This window comes from Pipra filicauda, unplaced genomic scaffold, assembly GCF_003945595.2.
Source record: "Pipra filicauda isolate LSUMZ 115617 unplaced genomic scaffold, ASM394559v2 scaffold70_size2993248_pilon, whole genome shotgun sequence".
Taxonomy (NCBI): Eukaryota; Metazoa; Chordata; class Aves; order Passeriformes; family Pipridae; genus Pipra; species Pipra filicauda.
This window is the reverse complement of record NW_024104876.1, coordinates 2,737,497-2,756,581: the sequence shown is the minus strand read 5'-3', so window position 1 is coordinate 2,756,581 and position 19,085 is coordinate 2,737,497. Positions and strand designations below refer to the sequence as shown.

Here is a 19,085-nt window from a genome sequence, read left to right as displayed (position 1 = left end):
TCGCTGGTCCCGTCTTAGGCACGTGAATCTGATCAGGCCATTTAAGTATTTTCTATCTCATTTTCCCCTACATGAGCATAACTTGTCTCCTGTCCCTCCAACAGCATTATCCCACAGCCAAAGCTCCTCAGGATTGGGATGTTCTCCCAGATGTGCAGATCTAAGCCTCCCTCATTTCAGGTGACTTGACCTTTACCTTTCCAAGCCGTGCCTTATTTCCTGAGAAAGGATCCTACAGGAAGAACTTTGGTAACATTCACTCTCAAAAATGTACGTAAACCTCTGTCTTTTCAACATTCTCACACCACAACATTCAAATTTCTGTGTTTGCTACCCACAAACCAGTTATTCCTGAGGGAAATTGTTCCATTTAAAACAAACAATCTCCTCTCTATAAAATTTCTGCTTGCTAAAAGGCCTATTTTATTACAGGAAAACCTTTCCAATTTCTTCAATGCCCCAAAGAACAGTCCTGCTCCTAGAAGTCTCAGAACATTCCTAGATACCAGGTGACTTGAGTATAAAAAAGACACATCAGTGTTGTTTCGCTTTTTAAAAATGAAAATAAATATGCACCAAAACATAATATATTCCTGAGTGATACCTGGACCAAATTAATCTGTCACATTTGTCCAATGATGCTTTCTTCATGTCCAATGATGCTTTTTTTTTGGGCTGTCTGGAGTGGCCTCAGGAGAGGCCAGATGAGGCAGCAAGGCAGGGCTGTGCCAGGGCTGACGTGTTTATCAAACAACTAAACCAAGTCACTCCTGCTTTCTGCAGGCTGCCCACTAACTACTGCTTACAGACACACTTTAAGAACAGCACTGACCTATTTTCCTAGGCCAAATATGCATTATTCCTTCATAACTGAACTTGGCTGCGTGAAGATAATAAAAGGAGGTGAACGGTTTTCACACTGCTGTAAACAAAAGTGAAAAAAAACGGAGACATTTCAATCACAAATTCAAAAAAGAGGGTTCATTTACATGGGATTTTAGGCTGCCATGGCAGATGTTATTTTTTAAATGCCTATTTCCCCTCCCCAGGAGGAGAGGCAGTGTCAGGATGCACACACATTGCAGGTTTCTTAGCAAATATCAGCGCAGCAGTTCATGTTCCCAAAGACATACCTGCACCAGCATTTTAGCAGATAATGGATTTCACCTTCCCATTCACCTTGACTACGCAATTCCAGACTCACAGTGCTTGCAAACCTTTTCTGCCTTACTAGGCTGGGCTGGGAGATGAGAAAGGGCCCGAAATTTGTCTTGGTGTTAATGCAGATACAAGTAAAAGGTAATTTCTTAGCAGAGCCGGATCATGAACAAATTATTTATAAGATACTTTACTTGTTTTCAGTCTTTTAGAAGAGCTGGAGTTTGATTCACACAGTGCTTCATTCAAGCTGCTAACAGGTAACATTGGCCTCTCTTGTTGAGATGCATTTTAAAAAACTCTTTAAAAATCAGGCTTTCCAGAGCCAATATAGTTGGTTCACATCAGGTACTTCTCCACCAGGAGTGACAGAGCAATATCAACTGATATGAGAAAGATTACGGTAATCAGGGTATTATCTAAGAAGATTATTTCTGTTCCCTTAAAAAAAGCCCTTAATGCATTTTGTTCTTGCCTTTGATATATGACACATAAAACAGGGAGTTAAAAAATAACAGGTATTCCTTTCCTTCCTCTCCAACACCTCAGCCCTTTAAGCAGCATGCTGGAAGAACAATCTCTAAGTTGTCCTTTGGATATTTATACTCTGGTGATGAACTGAAATCTCTTTTGCTTAATGTGCTTTACATGTGCTTCCCAAACAACTCCAGCATTCCCACCCAAACAGATTTCCAGAAGCAGCAAGCTGAAGAATGTAATATATAGTTCTGTACATCACCCATCTGGGGAAGGACAAGAAAATAAGGTTATGCAGTAACAAAAAACGCATTTAACAACAAAATTTACAAGCAAGATGCTCGTCATTTTTTTATGTTGTATTAAAAAGGTACCTGCAACCACTCACAAACATTAATTGGTGCATCACAATGCTCATGGTAAATAAGATTATCCTCCTTATGGGGCAGATGAGACACTGCAACTTAAGTGACTGTCCCATAAAGCAAGGAGAGAGATCTAAACCAAGCCCAGTCTAACACCCTAAACTGCAAACCCGTTTTCCAGAGCTGCCCGTGAGCAGAGGTGTGGCACAGGCACAATGCACCAACCAGAGGACAGGTACAGTCCTTCAGAATTCAGACACTGAGAACAAGCTCAGATTAATCCAAATATTGTGATATAATTAAAGGTTTAAAAGTACTGAAATAGAGAACAAAATATCAGTTTGGGGATTATTTAAAGTATTCTAAGAGGAAAGCAATAGTAATAAATTACCTTACTTCTCTCACCAGGGACAGTCACTAGGATTTAAACCCTGGATACAGAAAACATTCAGCTGACATGTTTCCCATCATTATCAACAGTGTTTAGCACATAAATTAACAGAGACACAAAGTGTCTGCAAACATTTAATTTTAAACTGTTTGGAACACAGTAAATTATTCAATAATTTTTCCCTTTACCCACAGGAAGAGGAGAAGACAGAGCATAAGGAGCACTGCTCAGCATCTTTCTAAAACTAATACATTTAATACACATCAAATGTGCTGGGAGAAAGGGCTTCGTCTGGCAGAAAAGTATCTTTTAAAAAAAAAACAAACAAACAACTAAACCCAAAATAAACAACCCAATAAAAAAATATAGCAAAGCAAGGCAAGACATTCATCATTTGTCTGTTGATGTTTTAATGATAGCAATGATCTAATGATCCAGCTTTTAAAAGATACAACTATGATAAAACTAAGTTATTCTTTGAAGAAAGACATGTGAGGCTTCTCTCCCAAGCTTCGAAATCAGCCACTCCAGCTTTCCACGCTTTTGTTTTAGATGCTAAAAGCAGGCAGCTTTATTTCCCCCCTTCTGAAATCCAAACTTTCCAAATGAGGCATGACAAAACAAGCTGGAGTCCCGAGTTAACTTCCACGGCAAGCTCCAGGCATGCCGGGGAATCTGGTGTGCCAGAGCTGTTCTCAACAACATTGTTATCAGAGAAAGCGCTGACATCCAGCATTTAATCTCCCATCAAAACTGGAGTCTGCATTCCCTCTCACCAGAACCTCCAGAGCTCATCTGCAGCACAGACTGATCCATGCTTTAACAAGACATATTAGAAAGTAATTAAATTTATTTTCTGGTTGATTTTTGGACTCGAATAAAACATGTCCCTGGGCTATAACCAGCAAGAGATTCTTCACTTACAATTAAATTACTGGTTACTTTTCTGCACTCCTTGTTGGGGTTAAATAAAAAAAAACAAAAAACAAAAAATAAAAAACAACCAACAAAGTGCCTGGGGTTCCACAAGGCCTTTCCCCCGCCATAAAACAATCAAAGCTCCATGGCCATTTTCCCACCCAAACAATAAAAGCAATAAACACTATTCAGACATTCCCAAAACTCATGGATTAACAAAAGAGGATGAAGGGCGTGGGGGGTAAAATGAGGTCTGACAACAACAAACCCTGGGGAACACACGGGACTGGGGAGATCCCACAAACCAACTGCAGTCATGTGACCCAGGAGGGGGGAGACTGCTCCCGAGCCCCCAAAATCCAAGGGGGATTCACACACGGGGAGAGACTGAAGAGACTGACATTTTAAACACAGATTTGGGAGCAGCAGCACGAGCCAGACCCAGCTCAGGTGCTGTTCAGGTCCATGTGGGAGGTGGAAAGAAAGGAGATCACTCCCTGCTGGGAAACACATTCAGCATCTTTCCCTCCTCCCTCTGCTTCTAGGGCAGATCACCAAGATCCAGAGGCTGGTTTTGGAACTTCTGCCATGGAACACAGTGAAATCCCTATGTTTGCCCACCTCTGGCTCCAACAGGGACAGAATGGAACCCAATTCCACATTTAAGCCGGGGATTTTTTCCAGCTACCTGCAGAAATAGCTGCAATAATCAAAGGCTCTCTGACTTTCAGGCTTATCCAAGGAAAAAAAAAAGCAATGGAAAGGCCCAATGAAACTGCTGTCAAAGCCAACTGGAAGATTAATTATAAGGTGCCTGCTTAAATAAATAAATCCAGTGTAATTGTAGAATCTAGGAATTACTACTATGGATTATAAAAGCCACTTCTGGTTGGCCTGCTCTAAACCAACCCATTTAAAAACCAATCAGATATATGAATGGCACAAAAACCCGGGTATAAACAGCCACGTCAAGTGCATTGTCTGTCTTCAAGTAAATTATATTAATGAACCAAAATTGTTTGGTTGTTTTTCACACCATGAGACAATGTTTACACTTGGCAAAATCCTCTGGCCTAGATTTTCAAACAGAGCTGCTGGTTTCAGGCACCTTCCATTTGAGCTGTCAGACCACCCATCAGAGAGCCCCTGGACCAGAACACTTCTTAAGAGAAATCAAATCAATCAGTACCTCACTGACAAACCCAAAACTCATCTTTCTTTTGTTTTATTCAAAGGAAATGTTGATAGTGCACGTAAATCGTTAAAATGAGAATCCAAATATTACGTTACAACACGACCCCACTGCTTCATGGAAAAAACCCCACACTTATGACACAAGGAGTAGGAAACAAGATTAAAAAAAAATCAGTGGCAAGGCTGCAGGACAGTTCTGTCAGTGACAGAAAGTTGATACATATACAAAAATCCTTCAAAAATAAATTGGAGGATGCCTTTTATTTTATCAATATTGTCCTAGGATGGGGCATGACGCATTCAGAGCAAAATACTCAGCACTAATGTAGAAGCCCTGGTTTGCAAACCTGTTTTGGCAGAATGTCCAGAGGGTAAGAACATGACAGGAACAAGAGATGCTTCCTTGATCAAAGTTCCCTTGGTGAGGACGGGCCTCTCAAACCAATCTCAGTCTAGGCTTTACCTTCAGCTGCCGAGAGCTGCGCCACTGTGACTCGAGACACCAAACACTTTGTCCCCTCCAGGCACAGCCTGAAGTGGCAGGAGTAAAGGATGTAAGAAATCAAACAGCCCTCTATGTTCCATGCCATAAAACAGACCATCTGGCCCAAAACAGTTTTCTCTACAATGACTATTTTCTTACCTAGTCCCGTGCAATAGGTAGTGAGAAAACTGACTGAAACATGTCAATAGAGGCCTTCCCAAGGAAATGCACACAGAAAAGACCCTCAGGAATACTTTCCTCACCTGGAGACAAGACTGCTACAGATGTAAGAGTCATTCAAGTACAGATAATGATTTATCTGGAAGTCATTTTGAGAAGCAATTCCCTCATATAATTAAAGCAGCTTGGCTCAGGGAGCACTGAGGCAAAGTCAAACAAACAAGTTTGTAATCACAGTCTAACTTGTACCCATGGCTGTGTTCAGAAGAGAAGGGCTTGCTAAACCAGAGTGCCTGGTCCCTGTTTAACTGGTTCATCACTTGCCCCTGGCTGTCCCATTAGCTCTCTCATCTGCAGCAGCACAAACACCGTGTTTTTATTATTTCTGCTAATCTTATTTTCCATGTATTACACACAACACTCAGTGTTTATTACTGCAGCATGTAGGTAGGTTAAACCACACCTGCTTCACAAGAATGGAAAAAAATTACCAGCACAACAAAGCACTTAACAAGAAAATTAAAGAAGAGTGGAATACCTCCTTCACCTAATTTTGCTCAAGGACACAGTACTGTAATCACATCTGTAGACTCTTCCTCTGTTGGTATTACAGTCACTACACTTCAACAATCATATCCTAGAAAGTTCCTGCTTCCAGAATGTCTTTCCAACAGCACCATGACAAAATCTACCTTCTGTACCCGCAACTCCAGGTCTGTCTCCAGATCCTCAAATGCTTCATGGCAATGGCCCAAGAGATCACCTCCCACTGCTGGGACTGCAGCTTCCCACTGCAGCAACAGGTCACTACACAGTCACTGGGAACCAAAGAAAACCACCCAAAATAAAGTTGAAAGCATAGAAAGCAGAACCTTCATGTAAAGTGACTCAATAAAGCAAAATGACCAAAGACCTCGCAGCTTCCAAACTAACGTACAAACATATTCCTTTGACTCCAGCTCCCTCACAATTAATTCTTCATCCACAAGACACACCCACTCACCCACACAAACCAAAACAAGCCCAACACAAACTCTATAAATTTAATCAGGGAAGGAAGAGCGAGCAGGAGATGTTTATTTCTATTTTTAAATACCTGGGAGGTGCCCCAATGCTCCCTGCCTAGATAGATAACTAAGTAGGTGCTCCAGGACTGTGAGATCCAGTGCACGATCTGGCACGAGCAGGCACATCCAAACAGCAGAACATCAGAGCAGCTCACAAGGTGATTAGGAGAGCTATTAAGAAAGGCTTTTGAAATAATTGTTTCCTCTAAGCCAGGACAGACACTAACTTGGGGTGTTGTTCCAGAGAAGAGGAAAAAAAAGTACATATACATATATGTCTGTAGTCAAACACACCAAAATGCTCTAAGCAGCACTAAGGTTTATAAAGACAAGACAGTCTCCTCCTTGTTCCCACAGCTCGTTTCTGCCTCAAGCAAAGTTGGTTGCCACTCTGGTTGCTCTCTCCCTCACCCAAATGGTTTGCATAGCAGATATGCTGAACAATCAAGTTTGAACCAGGCCCTAATCCTGCTGACTTTTCTCGCAGAACTGCTGGAAAGGAATTCCTCCTGGCAGCTGCAGTGCCTCTGCTCATTAGTTTACCAAGCAGCAGCAGAATGGACTGGACAGGCACATCATTTCTGTGCTGCTGCTGCTGCAGAGAACAGCAGTAATGGCCAGGCAGGCAAAGGGAAGGCTCCCACATTCCCAAACCCATGCTGGAAGGGGAGAACAGCAAAGGCAGAGGCCTGGAAAGGAAGACAGGAGAACCAGGCAAGTTACTGCCACACTTGCTGCTGTCGCTGGGAACGCAAGCTGGGAGGAAACTGGGGGTGGGGATGTGTCCTTTTAGGGGTTTTTTAACTCCTGCTTTAGGGCACTGTGTTCAACCAGGCACAGCACAGTTATTCGCACCAATTCCGGTGTCTCCTGGATACTGGAAGAATGAGCAGGATAACATTGCAAAATAGCTGTCCACTTGCTCATGACGTGCCTTGTCCAGACAGCACCCTCACATGCAGGTCAGATCATGCAGCCCACTCAGCACACCCACAAAAGCAAATGGATTTGCCTCTTGCTCTGCCATGTCATTGAAGTAACCCCACTACAGCACATTCACTGTAAACAAGGGCCTCTCCTGGAGGATCCACAAGGAGCTCTGCACCATTTATGGAGACGGGTGAGCCCCGTGTTGGGGAACGGTGTTTCCACCTCCTCCCTCATCCCAGGCTGGCTACCATTCCAATAAACACTTAGTAAGGAGACAAGAAGAGCGAGAAAGCTTCACAGCTTGAGGTTTTGAGGTACTACTACATGCATGATGTTGAATTTATAACCTGAAAGCACATGGACACCATATCCAAAATCCAGAGCATGAACAGCACAGGACAGGGACACACACAGATCCCAGTATGATTAAAACAGTGCCATGATTAAAACACCAATGCCAATTCACAGAGCAAAATGTTCCTTTTAGAGGCAAGAAGCTGAGGCTGGGACCTGTGATCACCACAGCCTTCAGTGGTCTGTCCTGTCACCAGGCACTGCCAAGCTGAAAGATTCCCACTGCATGCCCACTCCAAAAACACTCTCTCACACCTCTACTTCACTTTTCTCCTTAAAAGATCATCTGCCAGGTGCAGACAATTCTAACCATTCAAAGAAGCACCCTAAGGGCAGAAAAGAGTAATTTTTTTGCCTGGGAAGACTATGATTTTTTTCATCTGTAAGATAAATTCCAATTACTTATATTCTCCTGTAAACCACTTGATATCCTAAAGCAGCCCTTGAATTTAAAATCTCTCTACAGCTGGTTCGCTGGAAGCGGTATTTGTTTTCCCTGCCACCACTCTCTTCATCTCCTGGTGCAAGGTATTACTGATTATTTTAATTTCTTTTCTCCAGAGAGAAACGGATGCACACAGACAAACAACTGCAGTGAGTGGAAGAGGAAGAAGCCTTCATCTCTGAATTAAGGATTTGCATACTGGTTTTATCTGTTAACACCCACTGCAGTACTTTATCCCAGACTCCCAGATCACAAAAGACAGAGCAGACAGTGACTCACTGCAATTTGGGTTCTACATGTAGCGCTTCACGTGGACCAGTCAGTTCTGATTCTGCCAAACACCCTTCACCAGGCACTTGGAAAGAGAACCATCTCCCCGAACAGAGAGCCCCTATTCATGTGCTGCCTTCACCAGGAAAGCTCCAGAGATGGAAGGGAATTCAGTCAATGTTTCCCCTTTGTGCTGTAATGATTTAAGATTCAATTAATACTACATGGGGAGGCACTAATTCCGAAACACCTGCCTTGGTGATAACCGGATTAAAACCTCCAAACTCGCTGCTCTCCCACCAGCCACAGGCTGCCAAGTGACAGCAGTTGTCAATATCGACCAACTGGAGGCCGGGTTTTCCACTAAATCCTAGAGCACTCCTTAAAGAGGATTCCCCACAAAACAGGAAGGGAAAAAAAATAATTAAAAAACCACCCCAGTTGACAGCTCTGAATTAGTTTAGCCAGAAGTCACAGCTCCTCCCCTGCACGCTTTAAAGGCTGGAGACTGGGAAGGCTCCTATCAGATCCTTCCGAATCCCTCGAAGGGAAGAGATAAAGCCAAATAGAGGCACCCTGGGAGACAGAACTACTCCCTCACTAATCAATGTACTCCCGGCTCTGGAGAGAACGGCTTGAAGGAAGATTTGGGGGCAAAAGCCTGGCAGGGTGGGGAAGAAGACTGGAGCAGCTGGTCTCATTGGGAGAAGAGCCAACAGGTTTGGGGTTTAGTTTGGGGTTTTTCCCCCTCCTTGTCCCCCCAAAACAGGGGTTCCTTTGGATTAGTTTGGGCAGCATGAAATAAAGTGCCTCAGAATTAAGACTTGTCTGAAATCTAGAGAGAACCCTTGAGGCCGGTGTGCCAGCCCAGTAATTAACAAACTGAAACACTTTCCTACCTTTTTAAGGCCACAGAAGCAATTCCAACCACAAAACAAGGAGCTGATTCCCCCCCCCCCCCGCCACCCTTTGCACCCCTTCATCACCCTCACACATCGTGACCTATTGGAACCACACTTAAAAGCTCGATCCGAGCGCTCAGTGATACATAACTTCCATTTTAGTGAAACAATCCATCTGCTCCATGTGACTCAGAGCCTGCTTTAAGAATGCAATACTGTTTAGGCCAACGGTTGCACCGCACAAAGTGTTTTGTTCACATGCATTCCTTTGGGATGACAGAGCCTATCCAGGGCCGTAACGGTTGGGGCCTGTGGTTTTTTTCCCTCATCCGCTGAATGCTGCAGTGACTAAGCTGACAAAAATTCCTAGCCAATTATAAACCCACTTAAAGAGACAGGCAACCCCCCTGCAACCTCCTCTTGCCATCCTATACGGGAAGTTTCTATACATAGAAAAACATCTCCTTCTCCCAAGGCCCGTGTTGATATAAAAGACTCGCTCCGCGCGCTCAACACTTCAAACATGCTTCCTAAATGGCATCATTTCCCAAAACTATAACCTTTAATCATCCATCTACATCCCTCACACATCAACCGGGGGGGAAAAAACCCGATTTAAGACAAACAGACCCCATAACTGAGTAAAAAGTTAGAGAAGCCATTACTGGGGGGACGATGAGTGCGCTGGGAAGAGATGAGTCTGGACAGCTTCGGAGCAGTGTTTATGAAGGAGGGAACACTTAAGAGCCTGTTAACCCAGGGTGTTGCAACCAGGAAAAAACACATCAGGAGGGTCACACTGGTGGACAAAGAAGGTTGATCCACCTCAGAGCATAAGCTGAACTTTAACCAGCAACCACGAGAACTTTGAGTTGCCTCCTGAATCCCTCTGAACGTGCAAATCAGCCACCAAATTCCCAAAAAATCCAGCCTTTCCAAGCAGGACCCTCAAGTCCTGTGCTGAGTTCATTCTCTCCTGCACTGTCAAGGGCTACAGAGACACACTCAATAATGAGCTGGGGCACAGAGAACTGTACTTTGGGCAGGTACCCAACCACACGTTCACTTTGCCCAGCAAGAAACAGTAAACAAAAAAAATTGAGAGGATGGTTTCCAGCTTTAAAAAGCACCTCAGACCCTCCCCATTTCATGGTGGGCAAACTCCTTGCTAGCTCATTTTTAGCGCTGGGCTGAGAGCACATGCACATTCCATTCCAAACACTGCAAACTGCACCGGGGAGGGGGAGGAAGAGACAGTCACAACTGAACCGGGCTGAGTTCACCTCCAAAGGAAAAGGCAATTCAACAGTCTGTATTAACATATTATTATCCCAGCATCTTTTTATCAGAAGTTAATTCTCAGAGCCATAAACAGACTTGAGAAGGAAATCCCACTATTAGTGGGAAGGAAGGCTACACAAAGGCTGTTTCATGACTGTTGAACACTGAAAAACTTGTTTGCCACCTAAAAACAATTTATGAAAACGCTTAAGGACTATTCATTCCTACATTCATGTGTGTTTGGGGAAGGAAAAACAGGAAAAAATGGTTCTTCCTATTCAAAAGTTTTAGAGAATGTGATTCCTATCCAGGATTGAACCTAAGTTTTACCCTTCCTTCCTAGGAAAAGTCAGCTGGTAAGTTTAGTGGCTTGGCTCACACGCCCCTCCAAACCCCCTTCAGCCTATTTCAGCCAAATTCGACTGCAGGTCAGTCATCACAAGAGATTATTTCTATACATTCCATGGAAATGGACAGCTGGGTGGAGGACAGATCATTTTAGGGCCCCCACCAGGATAAAAACACTGCAGCTCAAGCTCACCCCTCGTTTGACATCCACACGAGCATCACCTGTCAAAACAGAAATCCCCAGGAAAACCAACAAGCCGGACTCTTTGCACGGATAAGAGCCACAGGGAACTGCAGGAAACACTAAGCCAGGCTGAGTTTGCCTTGTCCCTGCGACATTTGCAAGAGCACAGCAAAAACACAGCTTTCTTCTGGTTTTACACTTGACATTTCCCTGACATTTTCCCTATAACACTGCTAGCTATTCCCAGCTCCCAGCTGTTTTGCAAATTCATCATAAAATTAAAGCCTTACATTAGATCTAATTAACCATCCAATACAATTGTCTAATCTATTATCAAACATTTGTCTAATATGTATCAATGGGACCTGGAAATGCACGTTAATCAAAGCTTTTGGTTCAAGTTTAGGTGTGTCTTTAATTGCACAGATTTAATGTGGCTCTGCTGCACAGGAAGGTAAACCAAAAAATTCTGTAAAGAAGGCATCACCCTCACCCTGCTCTGGGATGAAAGCAAGTTGCCAAGAACAGCAAAGTATTGCAGAAATAAAACCAAAAGTGTTCTGTTTCTGACTCCAGCTAGCACCAGATTATCACATCTCTGAACCATCACTAACACATAGTACTCTGCAAGTACCTTCAGGATGTTACTGAGATTTTAAAGCTCTTTTTTTTTTTAACTTTGAAATAAATAAACAACATCTTAGAAATTCTCACTGAGTCACACACATCAGCTCCTCTCCCCTCTGCTCCACAACCTCAGGCCCCTTAGGGTACAGAGTCATTCCCTTCTCCCACGAGCCTCTCTACAATGGGAGGTTAGACCAGGACTTCTTTCCAAGCACTGCACTTTGGAAGGTTGTCACGCACACAGTGTGATATCTGGGGATGCTTTTGGATCTTCCTGTAGGAAGGAGTGGCACTCTTTTTTCTTCCCCACCCTTTAGCACCCAGCATCAGGGAAACAACTGAGGAATTAACACACATGCAACCCAGAAAACCAGGGAATTCCCATTTCCTATCAGTGACCTCCAGTTATATTTCTGCAGTTTTTCTTCTGATGGTGAAATGGTTTCTTGGTAAGAGACAATTCAAGCACATCCATCAGAATGGTCTCCATGTAAAACAGAGTTTACATTACCCAGAGTAACCGGGTACACTCATTTAACCACCCCATCGCTTACAAGGAATGGCAGTGCCACTGAAATCAGAGCAACATTTACTGCATCATTCCACAACACATGGACTTCCCCTTCCCATCATCAGAAATGACAACAAAAGAAATAAATTTCTCCAATAGCAGGGAATGTGGCTACACATCACTTGGTGACCAGAAACACCTCTGGACTGACAAAGCAAGTCAAAGAAATACAATGTCTTCTTAAGATGAAAGTGTGTGTGTTTACCTGTGAGTAGGAAAGACACAAAGAATTTTCAAAACCCTTGAAGACCACTTCAAACTTTTTGTTATTCTTTATTCCAAAACACAGGGAAAATTTCTAATTTTTTTAAAGTATTTTTAAAAGTTTGTTAATCGGGTTTTTTTTTTTCCAAGCGTGTAGCAAAGTGTCAGCAGTGGACCAAGTTCGCTGCATCGTGTCTCAGTACTGGAAAGTAAAACTCCCAAATTTAAAGACCTCTCAAAACAAACAGTCCTCTACAAACCTTTATGCCAAAAGAAACCAGGAAGCCAAGATGAGTATTCAACATTAGCACTTAGTTTCCAGTGACTAGTGCAGGCTGCAAGATTCAAGAGATCCTTCCCAGGTTATGGCATTTCACAACAGAACAAAGAAAAATGGCAAGTATACATTTGTTTAATTTTAGCCCTTTTCTCAGAATATAAACCACTGCTACAGTAATTAACTGCAGATTGGCCTAAACTGCTCTGTGGCCATTCCAGCTTACTAATTAAATATGCTCTCACAGCCATAATAAAAATTCTGGGAAACCTCTGGCTGGAGAGCAGACTTCTCAGGAGGGGAGCGAAAGTCAGCAAAAAACTTCATTCAGAAGGAAAACACTAACAAATTTTTTTTAACGTGCTCCAGATTTTTCTAACTCAGTGACACCAACTGTGCCTTTTACAATTATTTTTCTTTTTGGTCTGTTTTTTCCTTTCAGGAGATGTTTATTTGCTGGAGAGTTTGCATACCAACCGAACACAACCAACAAACAACCTGTCCATTTCAAAATATGGTCAGGTTTTTATGCTACTTATTTTTTTTAAACCAACAAAGGCAGGATTGGTGTTACATAGATCAACTTCACATTAAAGCACATCTAATTTGCTTATGAAAGAGTAAAACTGAAAGCATGTTGTGATATACACAATATCTACTATATTTCAGGGTTTAAGGAAAAAAAACAAACAGAAAGTTTAAAGGAAGTAGCAAACAGGAAAAAAAAAAAGGCATGCAAATGTAACTTAAAGCAAAATAAGAGTAATTTGATTCAGCATCTCTGGGTCCCAATTTCTTCCCCTCTCCTCGTGTTCACGTGTGTTCAGTATTTCTAAAGGACAGGGGAATACAGTGAATACTCCTCAGAGAGGAGGAAACAAGAAAGAGAGCAGGGGAGGAAAAAAAAGTCCAGCACATGGTTTTCCCCACTAGTCTGCTGAATGAAGAGGGAGCAGATTCCCAGCTGGCACACACTGTGAGTGCTGCACAAGTCAATGGAGCCATGTCAACCGATACCACTCAACTGCATTATCCGCTGAGCTCCGTGTAAACAAACAGGAGCAGATCCCGAATATTTGTGAGAATACATCATGTTACTGTCTCCATATGTTTAAACATTTTAGTAGAAGGCACATATGGACCACTCTTCCCACTCACTGTCATTCCCTCCCTCCCGCTCCTCACACACCGGGTATCTTTTCGGGCCATTGTCAAACCAATTCAGAAAGGAATAGGGATACATTTTCATTAAAAACACTTTGTGCTCAGCTGCCATCTGCTTCTTTATCAGCCTCCAAATCCTCACATGCCTTTGCCATGGTCCTCAGTTTCACACGTTGGGAAGCTGAAGTTTTCTCCTGTTGTTCTGGAAGCAGGGTCTACGTGAGCTATTGTTTCTCATGTCACATTCGTATGTTCTGAACCAAGTGCTCACGGCCCTAATCCATGTCCTCTCTACAAGGCCAATTTACACCTCCTTTTTTTCATGCCAGTGGCAAATCTAATCTTAAAGCTCCCTCACGCACTTCAGATATTCACCATCATTGCTTTTACAGGAAGCATGGCTATTCCACCCCCTTTGGGGAATAGGGGAGCTATAAATTGCTCTCTCACAAGGGCAGAACCCAGACTGTGCTCTCATTGCCTCACACAGAAGCAGCAGCTGAACTCAGTATCCCCCTTCCTCCACAGATATCTGTGTCCCCCCAGAACCAGATTCCTCATCTTTCTTTTCTCTGAGTATGAAAGGAAGCGTTTCAGCTAATACTTGACAGAGAATCTCCAACTTAATTATCTGTCCACTATCCCCCCAGTTCAGGTGAAGTTTAAAAGGCACAACAAAAAAATCCCACCTGAACACCGTATATCACATATACAGCTAACTGCTGGGTTTGCTATTACTTTCCCAAATAAGGAGTTTACCCAGTTCATTTCTTATGGCCCCTGCAATCCCAACAGTGTTTTAGGAAGAGTCAGCTGGACTTGCTTGAAAAAGAGCACAAGGGTTATGGTGGACAAGGGATCTTGAACTTCCAGGCAGGCTTTCAAGGGTATAATTTACAGTTGGTGTCTGCAGGCTTGGAAAGGCCTAGTGACCAAGGGAACAGACCTCAAAACTTAGTCATCAGCAAGAGGAATATAGAAAACAACCCAAGTTTTCTTTACAGCAGACCACTGGACAGGCAAAGCGAATGCGTCAGACACAGTTTTTCTGGTTCTCACACCAATCCCTGAGCAAGGTGCAGGCAGCTTCCAGAAGCCTCTCCAGCAGTCACAACTGCCAGAAAAAAAAAACACAGAAGGCCATAATCTTATTTGTCTGTCTGGCCGCTCAGCTTTTGTCTTTTCCGTCTCCACCTGTGCCCCAAAGCACAACTCCTGCTGCAAACAAACAACTTCAGTCCTCTCCTTTTATCTTGAAGGGTTCTTCTATGTGGACCTGCAGCTCCAGGGAGGTACAGCTGGTATTTGATACACCAAAACAAAAGTAGGTGCAAGTCAGAGAGATGAGAGCGTGCCAAGCCCAACACAACGTGCTGCAGCTCCAAAGAGAGCAAACTAGTATTGCTGCTGCCTTGGGGCACTCCAAGGTAAAGGAATGTACACTACACAGAAACCAGGGCAACCAAACTGGCAGCGAAGCCGCTGACGCTTTATGCTCAACCTTAAATATAAAAAACAAATTGAAGTTACAGTTGCTTTGTGGCTCGCTCTTCTATACAAATGTCCATGGATTATTTTATGTCAAACACAGCATATCCTTCCCTCCCTCCTCATTGTTCCTGCACAAGTTATACTGAAGGAAGCACAAGCTTCTTCCTTCGTTTGTGAGCGAGAAAAAGAAGGAAAAAACCAACTTCCACTCAACGGCAAAATTAAACAGAAGCCAGGCTACTTAAAGTACCGAGTGTTCCCACACAGCATTTACCCGCCAACTTCAGATCTTTCAGCGTAAAAACCTAAACAAGGACAAGAGAGATTTAATACACACTCCTCCACAGAGCCAGAGCAAAGGAAAATAAAAAGGCATGGAGGAACCCTGAGTGACAGACAACATTTTCAGCTTAACATGACTGTGACGCACAAGGAGAATGTCAGGGTTAAATTAGATACTACACTAGAAAAATATTCCCTGGAAAATAACAGAGGTGTCAGATCTCTACTGGTAGGAAAATGCAGACTGAAACACTCAGGAAGTGACAAGTCCTTGCTTCTATTCTTTTTCGTGTCTGGGGTGACTCTGTACTGCAAGAGTCCTCTCCAGATCAGGAGTGCAGTGCCAAAGCACCCAAGCAATCTAACAGGAGAGACAAAAAGCTTCCTTTGGAGCAACTGCACATTTATACCTCCCTTCTTTTCCTTCAGAACAGGAGTACTTTGGGGTTGTTTTCTTTTTTAGATGAATGGCTAGCAAATTTGAAGTCCTCTTCCTCCAAGTCAGTGGCTTATCACAACAAACAAATTAAAATAGGTCCAAATTTTCTCACTCCTTTTATTGATTAGAACTTGATCATTTCTTTATATGCTCTGCACCCTAAGATACTCTAAACCTGATGGTTTTTTCCACAGTGTAATGCTCATAACAAGCCCTTCAAGGCTCGTTTCCAATACTTGCTTTCTTCTTCACAATCTCCCACGAAAGGAGATGAAAGCATATAGGGGAAAAAAAAAATGTTATCTACACCCTTGCCTTCAAAGTCTTGCTATCACAGTCTAACTGTGACCTCATTTTATTTAAACAGATTTCTTCTCATGTGCATTTGGGATCCAAATTATTTTAACATTCCCCTAGAAGCCAAAAGGGGTTTTTTGCACATTACTTCTGTCTACTCCAAACAGCCAGAGCACACAACAGAAAGCAAGTAAGTCGTTGTATCTCATTAAATACGCTCTGGTTACATCCATTCAAACCACTGAAGGCACCGAGGTTGCACAGGAATCACCTTGGTCACCCTCTGTAGACAGAGTTAGTCTGTTAATGAAGACATAAATTTGGCCTGAGGAAGCCTAACGTTTCACAACAACACTCCCCTCACCCTGGACAAAGCACAAAGTCTCCCAGTAACAGGCTAGGGGGGTTTTCTTGCCTTTGTTTAAAAAACGAACTTTATTTCCTGTAAGTATTGATAAAAGCACATACTCCAAATGCCTTTTTCCGGAGGTATTTTTGGCATGTGTTGACTGAAACTGCCCTACAAGCTGCTTTAATTGCAGTTCTAATTGAACACGAGGAGGGCTTCACAAGCAACTGATGAGCCACTTTAGAAAAATCAACATCCCCAAAGGAAGGTAACCTGAATTATACTGGTCCTGTTTTCTCTCACACTGTGGTGTTTCCTGTCACTATGGCAGCTTTGGTCAAGATGCCATGTGGAATTTAGGCACAGTGACGACTGCTTGTAATTAAGCCCTCCTGCTACTGCAGGGCTCAGCTTTCCTAAAGTTCCAGGATGAACTCAAAAAGCCTGCCATGGAATCGTGTTATCTGAGTAAACTATGTGCTTGTTTACTCTATTTTTAAAAAGCGAGAAGAGATCAGGTTTTGTTTTTGCTAATACTTTGCTATCAGAAAGACAAGTACAAAACAGGCAGGAATGATTTTGTCAGGAGTCACGATGTCCACTGACTCTTTGACTCTGCCGACTGTACTGCACAAACTGATGCCAGTAAACAAGTTCTTAGGTACAGAATTTACCATTACAGGGATTTCAGAGGGTGCATCCAAGGGAAGCAAAGAACAGTCAAGAGTAAGTCCAGTCAACAGCTTCATTACAGCAATGGCTCTGGCACGCACAGAATGTCCCTCTAGCAAGGAGGTGATGGCACTTGATGGCCACCTCCTGCCAAAGTCCTCAAGGGAGCTAAAACTGGCTCCAGCTTTGCTATAATGGCTTTAGTTCTCTACTTACACTTTTCATCTTTTCCACAGAGAATTAATTCAGGGAGTTTGTTGGGTTTGGGGTTTACAGTGGTTGATTTGTTTTGTTTTGCTTTTTAAACCAAGTTAGATGAGCCTTTACTGGTTGGGGAGGAATCTATTTGTGTGGTAACTGGGTAGCTCATGTTAACTATACACAGCTAGAGCAAAAGTTTCAGTTGCTAAAGAGCTCAAAATAAACCCACAAAATTAAACCTTCACTTCAAGGAGAGGTAACAAAAACACAGCAGCTACTGAGATCTTACTTTTCTGGCAGTGGTTGGTGGTCCAGCAGCGGTAGTTGTACTCGTTGTTAATGGATGTCTTCTCGCACAGCGGCTTCTCTTCCATCGTTCCCGGGCACAAGTCCCCACATTCCTTTGGAGGTTTATTCCCAACGATGTAGTTATTGGACACCGCATCTAGGATGAGAGACCAGTCCACCGTGGAGAGGTAACACAGGTCCGAGTTCTTCTCGATGCGAATGGCGCCGCGGGTGATGTTCCTCAGGTTGTGGAGCCCGATCTCTTTGAGATTTGTCATTTCAAAGATCACCAAGGCATAGTTGTAGAAGAGGTTCCTGCCACGGATGACGGTGAGGTTGGGGAAGAGATCACTGAGGCTTTCCAGACCCGCCACGCGGAACAGCAGCAGGTAGTCCGTGATGACGGTGAGCTTTGGGAAGCGGAAGCTGCGATAATCCTCTGCCTTGGAGATGAGCAGGATCTGCAGGAACCCCTCGATCACCGTACAGTTCTCCAGGCGCTTGAGCTCGTGGATATCATTGCGAATGTCGACGTTTGGCCCGCAAACTGGGAAGGTAAGAGGAGAAAGAAAAGTCGGTAAATAAGGCATTTCCAAGCCTTTCTGAAACTGGAACACAAGCGGGATGTTCCGGTGGCCAGAAAATTTTTAACTTCTTAATTAGGTTGCAGTGTTAAAATAGAACCCGAGTGCTTGATTTACACCTGCACCTGACCTATCACCACAGGCACTGCCAGGAGCAGCACAGGGATGGCAGCTCCTCTGTGTCCCGCAGCACACAGAGAAATGCTGCTTTATTGCTGCTGTTGACAAGAGCTGCGCTGAGGAACACAAAGACAAACCAAATGCATCTGCACACTCTGCTCCAAATCAGATCATGGCTCCTGTGACCTGAGCAGGGCTGCAGCCACATCACTGCAAACAGAACAGGTAATACAGAAGGTGGTTCACTGGCCATTACACTGCCAATCTACTCCCCACCCCCCTTAAGACACAAAGGGGACACTTCCCAGAGTTACAACTTAAGCCTCAAATCGCTCTTTCTTCCCAGAGTCACGAGCCAAGCGAGCCCTAATTCTTGGAATACTAGTCCTGCTACAATACTAGCTCCATGGAAAGCTGGTCAGCACTTCCTGCACTGGGACTGGGAAGAAAACAAAGTGCTTGGACTTGTAGCAGTGCACTGAATTCCTGTTTGCATGTTCCCGTAAACCAAGTTTCACTAATTTTGGCACCAACATATAAAAAGGTTTCTTGAGTTCTAAGAAACACAGGA

General features: G+C 43.4%; 1 protein-coding gene across 3 annotated transcripts in view; it reads right to left on the bottom strand.

Annotated features, from left to right (window-relative positions):
* The window catches only part of IGF1R (insulin like growth factor 1 receptor), a 167,200-nt gene that overhangs the window by 119,228 nt on the left and 28,887 nt on the right, over positions 1-19,085 (bottom strand). For all 3 annotated transcript variants that reach the window (XM_027714814.2, XM_027714815.2, XM_027714816.2), the window contains exon 2: positions 17,812-18,357. In XM_027714814.2, the coding sequence (XP_027570615.1) occupies positions 17,812-18,357 (546 nt within the window). The remainder of the gene's footprint in view (positions 1-17,811; positions 18,358-19,085) is intronic.